Source organism: Mustela nigripes, chromosome 2, assembly GCF_022355385.1.
Source record: "Mustela nigripes isolate SB6536 chromosome 2, MUSNIG.SB6536, whole genome shotgun sequence".
In the NCBI taxonomy this organism is placed as follows: domain Eukaryota; kingdom Metazoa; phylum Chordata; class Mammalia; order Carnivora; family Mustelidae; genus Mustela; species Mustela nigripes.
Genome location: NC_081558.1, coordinates 42,592,270 through 42,607,714, shown reverse-complemented (window position 1 = coordinate 42,607,714; position 15,445 = coordinate 42,592,270). Strand labels below are relative to the sequence as shown.

The 15,445-nt window shown below is 39.2% G+C and overlaps 1 protein-coding gene across 18 annotated transcripts in view; it reads right to left on the bottom strand.

Moving 5' to 3' along the window:
* Positions 1–15,445, bottom strand: part of CHL1 (cell adhesion molecule L1 like) — a 218,426-nt gene that overhangs the window by 35,346 nt on the left and 167,635 nt on the right. For all 18 annotated transcript variants that reach the window (XM_059390177.1, XM_059390180.1, XM_059390173.1 and 15 more), the window contains 5 exons: positions 11,876–12,007; positions 6,203–6,343; positions 5,538–5,649; positions 3,416–3,582; positions 526–691 (listed from right to left, as the gene is read on the bottom strand). In XM_059390177.1, coding sequence (XP_059246160.1) covers positions 526–691; positions 3,416–3,582; positions 5,538–5,649; positions 6,203–6,343; positions 11,876–12,007 — 718 coding nt within the window. The remainder of the gene's footprint in view (positions 1–525; positions 692–3,415; positions 3,583–5,537; positions 5,650–6,202; positions 6,344–11,875; positions 12,008–15,445) is intronic.

Here is a 15,445-nt window from a genome sequence, read left to right as displayed (position 1 = left end):
AATCAGTAAATAGTCTTTTCTCTTTCTCTGACATACTTAATATTGTCTAATGCTAGTCAGCATCTTTTCACACTTCCTCCTCTCTCTATATTTTTCTGTATTCTCTATATGGAGATTAGGAGGCTTAAAAGTGTGTTTGTCAGTACTTCCTAACTGGAAAGAATGGAGGTATGACTCGGGTTCTGCCTATTCATGAGGTAGACTGAGTTTGGGATGGAAACAGGTGATGGGCAGGGTCCCCTCCAGATACCCAGATACCTCTCACATTCCCGGAGTGGGCTCTGTTTCCTGCGTTAACAGGAGGGTACACATTCCATAAAAAGTCAGCAGCAAAAGAAGCAGTTAACCATGTGGGAGAAAAGTGAAACTGCTCTGCATTCTTTTAAATCCTGCTGTGAAGACTGAAATGTATTCATCACTTTTGGTATTTTAATTCCGTGTGAACACTTTCACAACGATTTTTTTTTCAAGCGCTCAGTATTAATCCCAAGCCCATATGACGACAGAGCATAACCCCTTCCCTACCTGCCATCCTCTGTGGCATTAATTTCAAAGGCTTCTCCATTCTTACTCCAGGACAGCTTCAAACTCTGCTTCAAATGTGGGTCACACGAGCTCTCACAATATAATTCAAGTGCATGCAATCTGGGGACACGAGGGTTCTTAGGAGTAACTTGAAGTTTTGTAGCATCTGTTTTTACCAAACAAAGAGACTAGTGAGATGCATACATCCCCGCTTCCTTTGCAATCAAGTGCCTGCAATTTAATCAACCCCAATCATCGACAGAATAGTCATGTCTTCGAAGACACAGTGTTTGCCACGCTGTGATTTCCTGACATCATATTTCTGTTTTCTTTCCGTCAGGCCTAAACCTCTGAGAAATTAGGGTGAAAGTACTAATTAATATCTTGGAAATTCCCCTTACTTACTCCTTGTGTAAGAAGAGTGGGAGCAAACAAATATCTCTAGAGGTTGAAAAATAATAATTTCTCTCTCTATTGTTTCTGGTCATGGGATCACACCACCATAAGGGAAAAAAAGGAAATTAATTGATCTTCTATTAATGTGTTTCTTAATAATTCAGATACTGGAGTTTAAATAGTAAAGCCCATGTGTAGGACTATCTATCAACATGAAGGTGGGAAATTAGAACATAAGCCTGGTGAAGAAGAGGCGGTGTCTGTTTTGTTACATGAAGTATCCACACAGCCCAGAAGGGACCCTGTATGTAGCAAGTACTCAACACATATTTGTTGAAATTCGTGTTGAATGAGGTACAGAGAGTGATATTTTAAAAGTAAATTGGTGGTATCCACAATATGTAGCTCAAAAATCTAACTTCACATTCAAATATGTTAAATAAACTAAATTCAATTTCAAATCAAATAAATTAAAAAGAATCACATTTGGCTGTCTTAAAAAACATTTCCTCATTATGACTGTTTCAAAATATAGGATCCCTACTCCTAGAGGCTGTATTAAGGGGAGATATACTTTACCCTGCTGTACCACTTGGTAACCCTCTCAGAGATCAAGTCTCTCATGAGCTGACCTCCAATTTCACAATATGTTTAATATTCTCTATCTACATGTTACTACATGCACTGACTGAAAATTGAAACTGAGAAAATTTAAAAAATTGATTATTCGGTATCCCAAGCATGAAACTTGAAGAAATTATTTAACTGAATTAATTTTAAGTGACTTACTAAACATCTACTCCTATTTCTAAATTTAAAGTCAGAAATTCACTTATTAATAATAACTGATACCATTTAATAAACCACCTATCCAATTGACCAGGACCTCTACAAACACTACTATTTTCACCTTCCAGAGAACATAAGGCTAAAATGAAATTAAGCAACACTGAAGTTTCCCAACTGGTAAGGGGTTGAAGCTAGAATCTGAAACTAAGTTTGACGGTGACCGAAGTTCTTGATTTCAAAACACTGTAAGATGTAGCCTCTTACTCAACTCTACTCCAGAAATTTCTTTTTTATATGCAAAAATTGTGTTTTAATCATTCACGGATAAGATTCCTATATATGCCTTACATATAAAGTGGGTGTTTAGAGCAGATGAAACATTCATGACCCTGTCCATCTCTTTGTCAATTACAGTTCTGAGGTCCACTCTGGGCCAAGCGCTGCATAGGGCGATGGGAATGTTAAAGTTCATTTGGATTCCAGGCTTCTCTCTCTTTGACTCCGAGTCTGACTGAGTCACTAAATTTTTATATAGGTTGGTTTTATAAAGTCTAAAAAAGAATCATCTTCACGGACTTCACAAGGACATTTTGAAAATTGTCGTTGATATATAAACATGTGGGCAGACATGAGAGTTAGGCAGACGTCTGAAGAGAGTATCTTTGTGCTTTAAAAATATAGTTCATGGGGCTAGCATGTTGGATAACTTAGGGTACAAAAAGAAACAAATACTGTAGACGAATATAAGAAGAAAAACAAGGAACGGAGGGCATGTGTGTGGAGAGAGAGAAGAATATCAGGATACCCATGAAAATGATGACTCAACAAATACACTTGTCATCTAGCAGCAGCAGGAGCTGGCTATGATAATGACATGTCACAGAGAATATAGATTCTCCCTACAATCACTGCGGGGTCTCTCTACTATGTTTTCCTGAAAAGGATTTTTGGAGCAATTTTAAAAGCAAAATACTAGTGAAACCCAGAACTTTGTTCTGAAGAGAGAAAAAAATGCAAAGCTGTTTATGATGCACGAAGAAAACAAAAAAATCTTCCATCCTATCACACCCTGGTCTTTATTAAGTTGAACTTTTATGGGTTTGTGAGATTTTTAGCTCCAAGAGTTGATTGCTGATGACATTATGTTGAGTGGGTTACTGAAACAAAATATAGTCAGAGAAACATCCTCAAATAGTGCATTTTAAATTGTTGCCAGTCATGCCCCAAATACCTAAGTCCTTCTTAAAATTGTAAGAAGCCATGAACACATCATCAGCATATCCTATCATTTTTGTGACGGTCTTATCAATGAAACACAATCTGGGAGTTTTGAAATACAGTCTAAAAACTTTAACATGGGACGCCTGGGTGGCTCAGTTGGTTAAGCAGCTGCCTTCGGCTCAGGTCATGATCCCAGCGTCCTGGGATCGAGTCCCACATCAGGCTCCTTGTTCAGCAGGGAGCCTGCTTCTCCCTCTGCCTCTGCCTGCCATTCTGTCTGCCTGTGCTCACTCTCTCCCCCTCTCTCTCTCTGATAAATAAAAAAAAAAAAAAAAAAAAAAAAAAAAAAATTTAAAAAAAAAAATAATAAAAAAAATAAAAACTTTAACAGGCACTCAATAAATCATAGAGTTTCATCTGGGAAAAGGAAGACAAGCTGAACCCATGTGAGAATTCATGCAAAGTAAAACCAAAATAAAAATACTTCTAATATCCAAGTTGGCCGTGACTGCAGTTTTTCCTTTAGCATTTTCAACCCAACAAGAGTATGAGCCAGCATCATCTTCTGTGGTGTTGTTGATCTGCAATGTGCCATTCTCATGGACATGGTACCGTCTACCTTCAAGAGGTTTCGCCTCCTCCACCTTCTGCCTATGAACACAGAAAGGGGCATAAATCAGTTTGAGACGTGACAGAACCGTAGACTCTTTCTGAAATGAGTTGCTGATGTCATTCAAGCTTACCCTTTCTTCAGGAGCTCTGGAGACCTTACAAAATGTTCCACTGGGGTTTTATCTTTTTCCCAGAATGGGTCCTAGCCAAGGTGTATATCTGATCTGCCCAGACAGACTGTGGCTAAAGGAAATTCAGTCCATACTCTATGTTTCTGCTGTATTTCTTGTAGCTTTAAGGACCGTTTTGGCATCTGTCCTCACAGCTTAATAAATATTTTCTGGTATACTGACGGTGAACTCTTTAGTTAATGATCGCTTCAGGGTACTAAATGGGAAAGCTGGTAATTGAAAGAGATAATGAACCTTCTGAACCTCCTGCCATCCTGGAGGGACATTGGTCATTCAGAGATATTACAGGCCAGGAAGTAGTTCCTGTCCTGTGGACATGGATTACATTTGCCCTTATCAACCCAGAGTCATTTTCTCCTACATTCATCCATTTTCTGAGCATTTGCTGCCAAATCTTGATTTACCCAGTACACTGCACAATAAGAGGCTCTGCTGGAACCAAGGAAAAAAAAAAAAAAAATCAGAGGGTAAACTCTGGAGGCCATTCACGTAGGACTGAATTTCCAGAGCTCGGGACTAGGGTAAGGCCGGTGAGGCACTTGCCTCAGAGGCAAAATGTAAGGATTGCCAAGAAAAGGTCTCAGAACTCAAGATAAAATAATGTTTTATTTTATTTTATTTATTTATTTTTTGAATATCTTATTTATTTGTCATAGAGAGAGCGCACAAGCAGGGGAAGTGGCAGGCAGAGCAAGAAGCAGGCTCTCCGCTGATGTAGACTCGACCCCAGGGCCCTGGGACCATGACCTGAGCCGAAGGCAACCACTTAACCAACTGAGCCACCCATGTGTCCCAAGATAAATAATATTTGGATGGAATATTTTTTAAAAATAAAAGCATTTAAAAAATCCACGATGAGCAATATATCCAATCTTTAAATAAAGACGGGATCTGACCTGTACTTGCCTCTCCTTCCTCGCTCTAATCTCAGCCCTGCAGAGCCATGGCAGGCTTATTTAGGAACAGTGCTTCCAAGCTTCTCTGGTGAAGTAAGAAATATGGCAGATCCACAAGAGGTATCTGGACTTATTACACCAATCGATGTATTGAAATAAAATTCAAAACACGTGTTGGAAAAGTTTTAAGCATATGTGTTTGGGGTCGAATACATGCTTAGATAATTATTTGGAAAAGACCCAAAATGATAACAAAAAAGTACGGTTAAGTCTGAACAGCACAGGTGTGAACTGTGTGGGTCCACCTGTATATGAATTATTTTCAATTAAATATATTGGAGAAATTTTTGGAAATACACAACCACCTGAAAGAACTCACAAACTGTGTAGGCCTAGAAATATAGAAAAACATTTAAGAAAAAGAGCTATTATTATAACAATATAGTATGTGATGCATATAACATATGAAATGTGTGTTGATCAATTATGTTCCGGGTGAGGCTTCTGGTCAAGTGTAGGCTATTAGTAGTTAAGTTTTGGGGGAGAGAAAAGTTTTCAGTTGCAAGGGGGATCAGCCCCAACCTCCACAATGTCCAAGGGTCAGCTGTGATAGATGGCATTCGATAAGCCCATAATGAAAAACCAAATCTATCTGTAAAATCGTCTTGGTAATCACTTCGATTCTTTGCTTTCCTTTGTAAGAAGAAATGGCTCTTCCTAATCTCCCCAGGAGAGAAAAATCCTACACATCTAGTCAACAGTTTCGGGAGAGGGAGGTAATTAAGTTTGCTCCCTTATTTCTCAGAGGCACTGGCCACATGTAACAGCGGCCTGTCAAATGATGGATGAAGACACAAGGTGAAATCCACCACTGACATTCTCTCAAGAAAACCTTGTACCAGCTTACCAGGACACCGTTGCCTCAGGTGAAGCAAAGAACTCGCAGTGTAAGAAAGCGCTGTACCCAACCACCGTTGCATAGTTCTCTCCATCTTCAGTTTGTATCAGTGGACGGACATCTATTTGAAAATGACATAAATGCGGTTGTCAACGTTCATGTAAAAAATAATGTGCACACCTTAGGTTTTTCTGTATCCTAGTCATATTAACAGAAAGGGAAGACAGCTGAATACTGAAGTATATATTCCTGAATTAGAAAAATATCCAAATTCAGTCCATTTTTGAAAGTATAATTTTAGAGGCGCCTGGGTGGCTCAGTCAGTTAAGAGTGACTCTTGATTTTGGCTCAAGTCATGATCTCAGGGTCATGAGATCGAGTCCTGCATCAGGCTCTGTGCCGAGTGGGTAGGCTGTTTAAGATTCTCTCTGTCCCTCTGTTCCCTCACCCCACTCATGTGCTCACACGCGCTCACACAAACACTCTCTCTCTCTCTCAAAAATATAAAGAAAAAAGAAAGTATAATTTTAGTATGGAGGCCAATGCCCAAATGTAAGGTGAAAGGTACTTTGATGATATTCCTCCCAAGTTTTATGTGTCCCGAATTCAGTATACTGGTGTGCATGACCTTGAACATCTTCCCTTAGGAAACAGCAGGTAAACAGTCCACTTACCTACAACGTCAATATTGGCGTTGGCAAGGATAGTGCCGTGGACATTTGAGGCTTCACACTGGTACACAGCAGTGTGATTCGGTTGCAGGTTGGTAAAACTGATTTCCCTGGGGGAGACAACATCACCAGCAAATGGATTTTCTGCAAGAGATTAAAGAATGTCAGTTTGATAAAAAATAGGACATAAAATATTTATATGCCATTTATTAAATGTGTCACACAGTATTTATATTTTAAGACCATTTTAGGGTGAATAATAGTTCACTGAAGCCAATTTGTAGAATTTCTTTGCATCAACCATGGGCTTTTCTTTCTAGACTCTTCTCTAATTTCAATCTTCCTTCAGATTAATATTTATTGCTAAAATATCTGTTGATCTCTAGCTCACTGCCTGTCCCTATCCAAACCCATAAATAAAATTTCAGATTTTCTGTTCAGCACTCAAGTCCCACTATAACTAAACCTCACTTACTCTTATATATTTAGGTCCTGATACTGCCAACACAAATCACATGATCAGCATGGAGCCAGCCCCCCAGTCCACCAACACTGGCTCCTTTGTTCCCCATTTGACACTTCCGTTCCTCTATATGATTGTTCTTCCCCATGTCATTTTCTGATCTATATCATGCATTTCACTTGTCTTGCTTTGCCATTTAACCACTTGGATACACAGCTCATATATTTTGTTTTCTCACAGTAAGGGTAAATACTTCTTGAGATCAGGGGCTAGATTTTCTATGTTTTGGCAATAAATCCAACCAATAAATCCTGACCCAGGTATAATTCTGGAAATATCTTTGGGAAATTAGAAAATCTAATATTTCGAGTACATTTATTAAGGGTCAAAGAACTCTGTTGGAAACAGCATATGCGTCCTCACGAACATGGCTCAGAACCTGCTAGATTAGCATTAATACGGCCATTGTAGAAGGAGGGACTGGATTCTGGAGAAATGAATGACATGTGCCAAATCCTGTGGCCTTGTTATGACACTACAAACAAGCAGTGTAAAGGAAATATTAGCTAGGAATGATGACTGAGGGGCACAGATGTTAAAATTTTTAATTTAAGTAACATTACAAGGGGCAGCTCGTTGGCCCAGTCAGTTGAGCATCCAACTCTTGATTTTGGTTAGGGTCATGATCTCAGAGTCGTGAGATCAATCACCACGCTGGGCTGAGCGTGGAGCCTGCTTAAGATTTCTCTCCCTCCCTCTGCCCCTTCCTGCTCTAACTTTCTTTCTAAATATAAATAAAATTTTTTTAAAAGCCTGAAAAAAATAAATGACATTACAAGATTATCAAGAAACCTAATTTTTTTCCTTATTGTGTGTCTATTTTGTGTGTGTGTGTGTATTTTTTTTTAAGATTTTATTTATTTATTTGAAAGAGAGAACATGAGCAAGGGGAAAGGGCAGAGGGAGAAGCAGACTCCCCACTGAGCAGGGAGCCCAATGTGGGGCTCTGTCCCAGCACTCTGGGACCATGACCTGAGCCGAAGGCAGAGACTTAACTGACTGAGCCACTCAGGAGCCCTTATTGTGTCTCTATTATACAAAATAGTGACTATACTAAGTTTTGGTTTATAGAAAACATAGAGTATTGCTTATTAAAATAGAAGATTTTTTGTATACATTTGGTAGTCAAAAATCAATAAAATTTTACACTTGACTGTGAACTCCATATAGACAGGACCTTATCTGTGCATTGTATACAGTTTCCCCAGTGCCTGCTTTTAAGGCACAGAGGAGACAGCCTGAAAATATTTCCTGTAATGATGGAAAACCATTTATGCTGGGTGGCATTTTATTCCTAGAAGGTCTTTGTGGTAGGCAGAGTAAGAGCCCCCAACAGATACCCATGTTCTAATTTCTACCACTACAAAATATTATACCTTTCGTGGCAAAAGGGACTTTGCAGAGATGATTAAGGACCTTGTATTGGAGGTATCATCCTGGATTATCTAAGTGAGCCCAATGTAATTATAGGGCTCCTTACAATCAGAGAAGCTTCCTTGGCTGTGGCCAGATAAAGGGAGACGGGGCTAGGATAGGATGGTCAGATATGCAATGATGCTGACTTTGGAGATGGAGAGTCATTTGCCAAGGATTGTGGTCTATCTCTAGGAACAAGAAAAGGCAAGGAAAGGGGTTCTCTCCTAGTCCCTTCAGAAGGGAACACAGCATGGCTGACACCCTGAGTTCAGCCCAAGGAGGTTTGGCTAAACTCCTAATCTATAGATTGTAAAATAATACATGTCTACTGTCTCAAGCCACTAAATTAGTGATCATTTGTATAGCAAGAGTAGAAAATTGGTACAAACCTGCAGGGCAGGGTTTATTTCTTGAGAATGGCCAGGATGAGTTGTTCTTTGATGTTCTTTAAGGCTGCAAAGGACTGAACCTCTGACCTGATTCTGCATGCCCACATGGACACCCAGATCTACAACTTTCAGAGCTCACCCCATTGTTATATTTGAACTCCTTATGTCATCTGCCCATGGTAAACCCTCATTCAACAGCATTAAAAAAAGAAGAAATGAAACTATAGCCTCAGATATGAGATGAACCCACAGCTAACAAGCATGGCTCCACGCTGCCTTTCAGGAGAGGTATGGCAACTAGAGAGCATTGCTGCATACGGGCCAAGGATAACAAGAGCTCCTGGTATTCAAGAAAGCCAGTTCTGCATCAGCATCAAGCAAAACACGCTAGTGCTGTCTGTCATCAGTTGTCTTTGGTCAGCTCAGTGGGTGAGAATGCAATAAATATGGTGGGAGAAACTTCAGCTCTGACAATCATTTCTCGGTTCCATGTCTAGCTCTAAATATACTGGGGTTGTGTCCTCAATCAAGTAGCATGACCTCCCTGAAACCTTAGTTGCCACACGTGCAAAATGGAGAATAAATAAAAATAAAAATAAAAAAATCTCTTCTGCAGGGCTTCTAAGAAAGCTCACAGATACTGCATGCAAAGTATTTTAAAAAGGTTAGGACTGTTACCAATACAAGTAACCTGTTTCGTTGAATTTTGAAATACTACATATAAAGGATACAAAATTGCTAGACCTATAAGCTCAGAGAGATTTCAGATCCTTTAGTTAGCCCACCATCACCAAGCATCCCAACCTATAGATGGTTACAACCATTTGCAGGGGAGCAAGGAGAGCTGTGGTCAAGAGCTGTGGAAGGAACACTGACCTCAGACTGTGAAGATGTGGCTTTGGTTCTATACCTGCCATTATTCAGCTGTGCTGTCTTGTGTAAGTTTATTTTCAGCCCTGACCTCCCCATCCAGGAACAAACCTACTGGCTCTACTTTGAGAAGACATCCAGAACCTCACCATTACTACCACCAACCTAGCCCTCAGCTCTAGGGTCTTTCAGGCCACTTCTAGCTGGAGTAGTCCCGCAGTCGCTTCTCCATTCAGTGGTCGGAACAATCTTTTGTTAATAGATTAGATCACATCATTCTTGTGCTCAAGACCCTCCATGTGCTGCCCATCTTATTTACGACAAAATCACCAGTTTCCAGTCAGGCTTTCACCTTGATATGCATGATAGGGCCCCTGTACCTGCTGACTGATCTCACATCCTAGCATTGCCCACTCACTCAGCTTCAACCACCCTGGACTCCTTGCTTGAAATCAACACTCTGAACACACCTCAGGGTCTTTGCACTCACTGACCTCTTTACCCTGAAAGCTCTTCCACACATATTTCCGTGGCCGCCTCCCTCACCTCCTTCAGGCCTTCTCCTTAAAGGTAAATCACCACAGGAGGCTTACTAGTATTATCTTAAAAGAAAGTAGCAACTCTAGGTCCTGAACTATTACACTCAGCCCTTACTCAGCTATTTTTTATTCACCACACTAAGCACACGTTTATGTGCTTATTCATCTATTGATTGACTCTCCCAGCTAGGTTCATTTTATTCACAGCTACCTCCCAAGCAATAAGGCCAGTCAGCACCTGGCACAAAGAACGTGTTCAATAAATATTACTGAATGAAAGAATCAATCGGTTAAATATGAATAATTGTCCCTCCATTAAGAATGTTCATTTGGGGATTCAAAGCAATATGTGAATGTCCTTCATAAACAGTCAAGTGCCATTCAGATATACAATTTTATGATTTTATGGTCCAGAGAATCTGCATTCCTTATTTCAGCATCCTCAACATTCTTTATAAACAACAATTGTTTTCATTTCCCTCGGATCTACCTGAAGTCTCTTCTCTCATTTCTTAGTCTGCTCTCTTGAGGAGATGACAAAAAAAAAATCTCAAATTTGAGGATATTAACAATGAGGGTGAAGGTTTCCTGAATGCTTGCTATATGACAACAATAACAGTAAACAATAGTTTAGGAGTGTCCCTTTCCTGAACATTCTCTGCATGGTATTTTCTTTAATCCATATAACAACCCAAGAGTTGCTGCAATTTTTATGCCCATTTTACTGATGAGGAAGCAGGTTTTAAGAGAGTCAGTAATAGGCCCCATCACACAACTAGTAAATGGTGGAGCCTAGAAGCAAACAGAAGCATTCTGGCCCCAGAGTTTATAAACTACCACAGTGTTCTACAGATAAGCCACTATCCGAGGTAAACCCTGATTTCCCCATGGTAAACCCTGATTCCACAGCATTACAAAAAGAAGAAATGAAAGTGGTTGACCTCATTTAACTCATTCAATCACAACCAACTACCATTAGCTCTGTTGTGCTGTCAAAAAACTAAAGCTTTAGGAGAGTCAGTGAACAGCTGGAGATCACACACCTGGGAAGGTACACAGCCTAGATGGGACCTTAGGTCCATGGACCACCTGGATGTCTACCCTGGACATGAGTGGGTCCAGGACAAAAGGGACTTGTGAAAGCAACAGATAACAAAGTAAACACTGAAAATTAAGATAATCACCTTACAAATTTGTTCTATCCTACTTTCACAAAGACATTCAAACTGACCAGACCTCTAGGTTCAAATAGAAGATTTTTGGACTTCTCAGAATTCCTTGCTGGAAATGGTATAGCAACAATCGGTCTTCAGCCTTTATTCATCCCCTGTAGGAGGGCTCAGAGTTGACTGGACAGGGCATTTTCTGGTCTTGGGTACTACTGGAGCTCCACTGAGAACATGTAGGAAGCCTGGGGTAGGGGATATGTGTCCAAGCTCTGCAGGGCTCACTGGCCCTGTGAATTCCGGAAATAATAGAGGAGGCCAGCATGACCAAAGAATGGTCAGAGTAGGTGCTTGTGAAGAGCAGAACCCAGGGCAAGGTTGCTGTTGCCTTTGTCTACAGTAAGTCCTGACTTCCAACCTATGCTCTCAACCACTGGGTCGCTGCACCTATTTCTCCTCAAGGAGAAAGAAAGTGATGGGCTTTCCTCCTTGGATTCTCTTTCTCATTCACCTGTTTTATTTTTTTTAACCATATTTTTATATACAATTAAGGTAATTACCCAATGAATACGAATATTATTTACGGCTTCTCCATAAATCGGAGCATAAATCAAAATGCTTAGAAAGACACGATTTTGGATTCCCTGGCTGGTTCTGTCCTGATAGCCCAGCCACTTCCCACCTGCATTTTTATACAAACGCAGGATGTTCGACTATCAACCATCCCAGCGCACCATTGCCTTCAGCACTGAATCAGAAGTGTTTTCACTCACTGTCGATTGGGGAGCCATTGACTCTCCACTTGATCGTGGGCTCAGGTTCTCCTTCTGCCTCACATAACAAGATACCGCTGCTCCCAGTGCTATACACACCACTCTGAGGTTTCTTTGTCCAGCGAGGAGGCTCTGGAAGTAAAGTGAAGAGATCATGAGTGATTTTATCCGTGTCAGAAGGTCCAAACATGTTAAGGCCTGTATTTCTATAATGCACCAGCAGATGGCAGACACAATAAAGTGGTGCACGCTAGCTCTTTTGGGTACTTGGCTCTGTAAGGCAAGGTGGGCACTGTTTTTGTGTTATAGGGTGTGTGTGTATGTGTGCATGTGTGATCTAATTTGGACTTTTTGCATGTATAATAAAATCAGCATATATACAATCACTTTATTCGGCAACACATGTATCTATCCCATTAACAGAAAATGAAGGAGGGATAAGCAGATGGTTAAGTTTATTTAGTGCTGGCTACAGCTTATTTTCAAGCTGCAGCAAGGCATCTGAAAAGGCTGATATTCGATAAATGTATTTTCAGAATTTTTAAATGAAATTAAAATGTTCAGCATTTATCTTAAATATTTCCTAATGATTTTGTAGCATTTATATATCCATATTTACTTATCTATCTTAAAAGTTTGGGAAACACGATTTTCCTAGAGATTATTTTTTTGTAAGGCAGGGAGAAGGAAGCCTAAAAGCAATATTTAGCTTATTGTCCTCAAAACAATGGGGTTAAAGGTATATTTAAATTACTTGCATCTTCACACGCCCTAATGCTCTAATAGTATAATTCTAAGTGGTATTTCAGGACAGAAAGATACATTTGTCTTTAGTGCAAATATTACTGTCCTACTTTGTCACCTTAAGTTTATTACTATGTCAGAAGTGAATAAAAGATTTAGATTAAAGTGTGGATGGTTTGGATAATTTGATTCCAGGAAAAAATTGCACAATACCTGCAGGTAGTAATTCCCATTAAGTGTTGCTTGGTTATTTCCCCCAAGACATTTTCAGATTTCCATTTTTGTCAAAAAGAAAACTCTTTTAGAGATACATATATGTGTAAAATGAAAAAAATGTCATTTAAACGGCTTTTTTTTTAAGTAAAGAGGAAACAAAAAGATTATGTGAAATGAAAATGCCTATGAATGCACCAAGAAAAACAAAAATATACAAATAACCCTAGCAAATTCAAGTCCAAGCAACAGACATGCCCTAGTAATTATTCCATGGGGTGTGGGCTTAGTTACAAAATCTTAAATTAAAACTGTGTATTCATAATCTACAATCTGTAAATATTTAGTCAGGTAGGTTAAAATGTAAACATTCAAATTATAAACTGCATATGACTCTCTGAGATGTGTGTGTATGCTCATTTTTGATGTTATTATTACTTTTATCTTTTCAAACAACCACAATAAAATTAAGCATTTGCACTAGAGCAAAAAGTTTCATGAACATGAAAATTTCCTTGTGTACAACAGCAAACTAAGACTATTGTTCTAAGAGCAAAAATTAAACGTAAGAGCATAAATCGTAGGGATATAATGTACAGCATGTTGACTATAGTCAATATACAGTATTGTATATTTGTATTGCTATGAGAGTAGATCTTTAAAGACCTCATCACAAGAGAAAAAAACACATTTGTCACTACATGGCCATGGATGTTAACTAGACTTAATCTGATGATCATTTTTTAATATTTACAAATATTGAATCATTATGTTATATACCTGAAATTAATGTTATCAATGATATTTAAAATAATTAAATAAGAAGATCATGTGATGATGACATTTCCTTAAATATACACGCATAAAAAAATCAGGATTTTATTTGTATTGTCATCCTACAAATATCATTAACAACTAGGTGTCCATGTTAAGCTTAAGTTATCACCCTATCCAACTCTCCTTGCGGACCAAGGACTGAGCCTTGAAGACGCCATCTAACTTGCTCAGTGTCACCAAGAAAAGAAGCCCCATTCTTCTTTTTTTTTTTAAGATTTTAATTATTTATTTGACAGAGAGATACAGACAGAGAACACAAGGAGACAAAGCAGCAAGCAGAGGGAGAGAGAGAAGCAGGCTCTCCGCTGAGCTGGGAGCCCAATACGGGACTCGATCGCAGGACCCCAGGATCATGACCTGAGCCAAAGGCAGCCGCTCAACCAACTGAGCCACCCAGGTGCCCCAAGAAGCCCCATTCTGTGTTCTTGCCACTCCATGGATCTGCAGACCTACAAACTGAGCAGCACTGAGATCCGGTGTAAATGTGATGTTATTCCTAGTTAATTACTGTTTTATTAATTTGGACCACTGATAGAAACCAAGGCCATATCGCTTTACCGACTTCCACTTTGTGCTTCCAAATCCAAGCTGCCCCGACATCTATCCCCCGGAGGCTGATACCAAGATATCGTATATTCACTAGAAATCATCACTAGAAATCATCACTAAACTTCACCTTCCCCCTTTCGGAGAAGCTTTTATATATAAATATATATATATATACGCTTGGACATTTGTTTTTATACTTCTCAGATAAATGAAGAGCCAGGGTGGCCTCTTAGTCTTCCTTGTGGAGTAATTATGAGTTGAACAGAAATGATAGGTCCCTCAAGGCTCCAGTGAGAGAGGCACAGGGAGGAAAGGAGGAGTCTTGGATAGGAGGGAACCACTCACTTCTAGTAATTCACAGTCTCATAATCGCATGTCTTGGTTGCACACATTTAGCCAGCTATTCTGTTCACCAAAGAACACACAGTGAGCCTGAGGGCACTGGCTATGGGTCAGGATATTTTTGGCGAGTGAACTAATGCTAGGGACGTGCAGGAAGAGAGAACAAACAAATGTTTTCCCAAGCTTAGAACACGTAACTCTATTCCTGAAGGGTAAGATCTAGTTGAAACGATGGAAAAAAATGCTCAAGGAAGGGTTGGGGGGAGGCTAAATTGGAAAATTCTGAGAGACAACATCATCACTGAATCCCATTCTTCTGTCTATTATCCTATGATACGTGGTAACTGACAAAAACTACTTATGTTGAAACTTAACTCATTTTGTCATAATTGTAAATTTAAACATGATAATTTCTCTATGCTGTTAAAAACTGAGGTGCAAATAACTGAACATTCATAATATAATAAGCAAGTTAATTAGAGACGTTTATCACTGTAAGGAAAATGAAGTAACATAAAATAGGAAATTTGGTATCTATGAAACAACACGGAGGTTATTTGCTTAGGAACAGATTCCTACTAAATACCTATATTCTATTAAATCAAAATTGTTAGGTTCATCAAACTTGGACTTAATTGTAACTTTTTAGAAATAACAGCTTATTTGAAAAGGAGGTTTTCTTAAGTATATCAATGAATTGCGTTTGAGTTCATGATATCTTCTTAAGATCATTATGGATATATAACTATATACAAATATTTTCCTATTACACTAAAATTTAAAAGTCTTTTTTTTAAAAGATTTTATTTATTTATTTGACAGAGAGAGATCACAAGTAGGCAGAGAGGCAGGCAGAGAGAGAGAGAGAGAGGAGGAAGCAGGCTC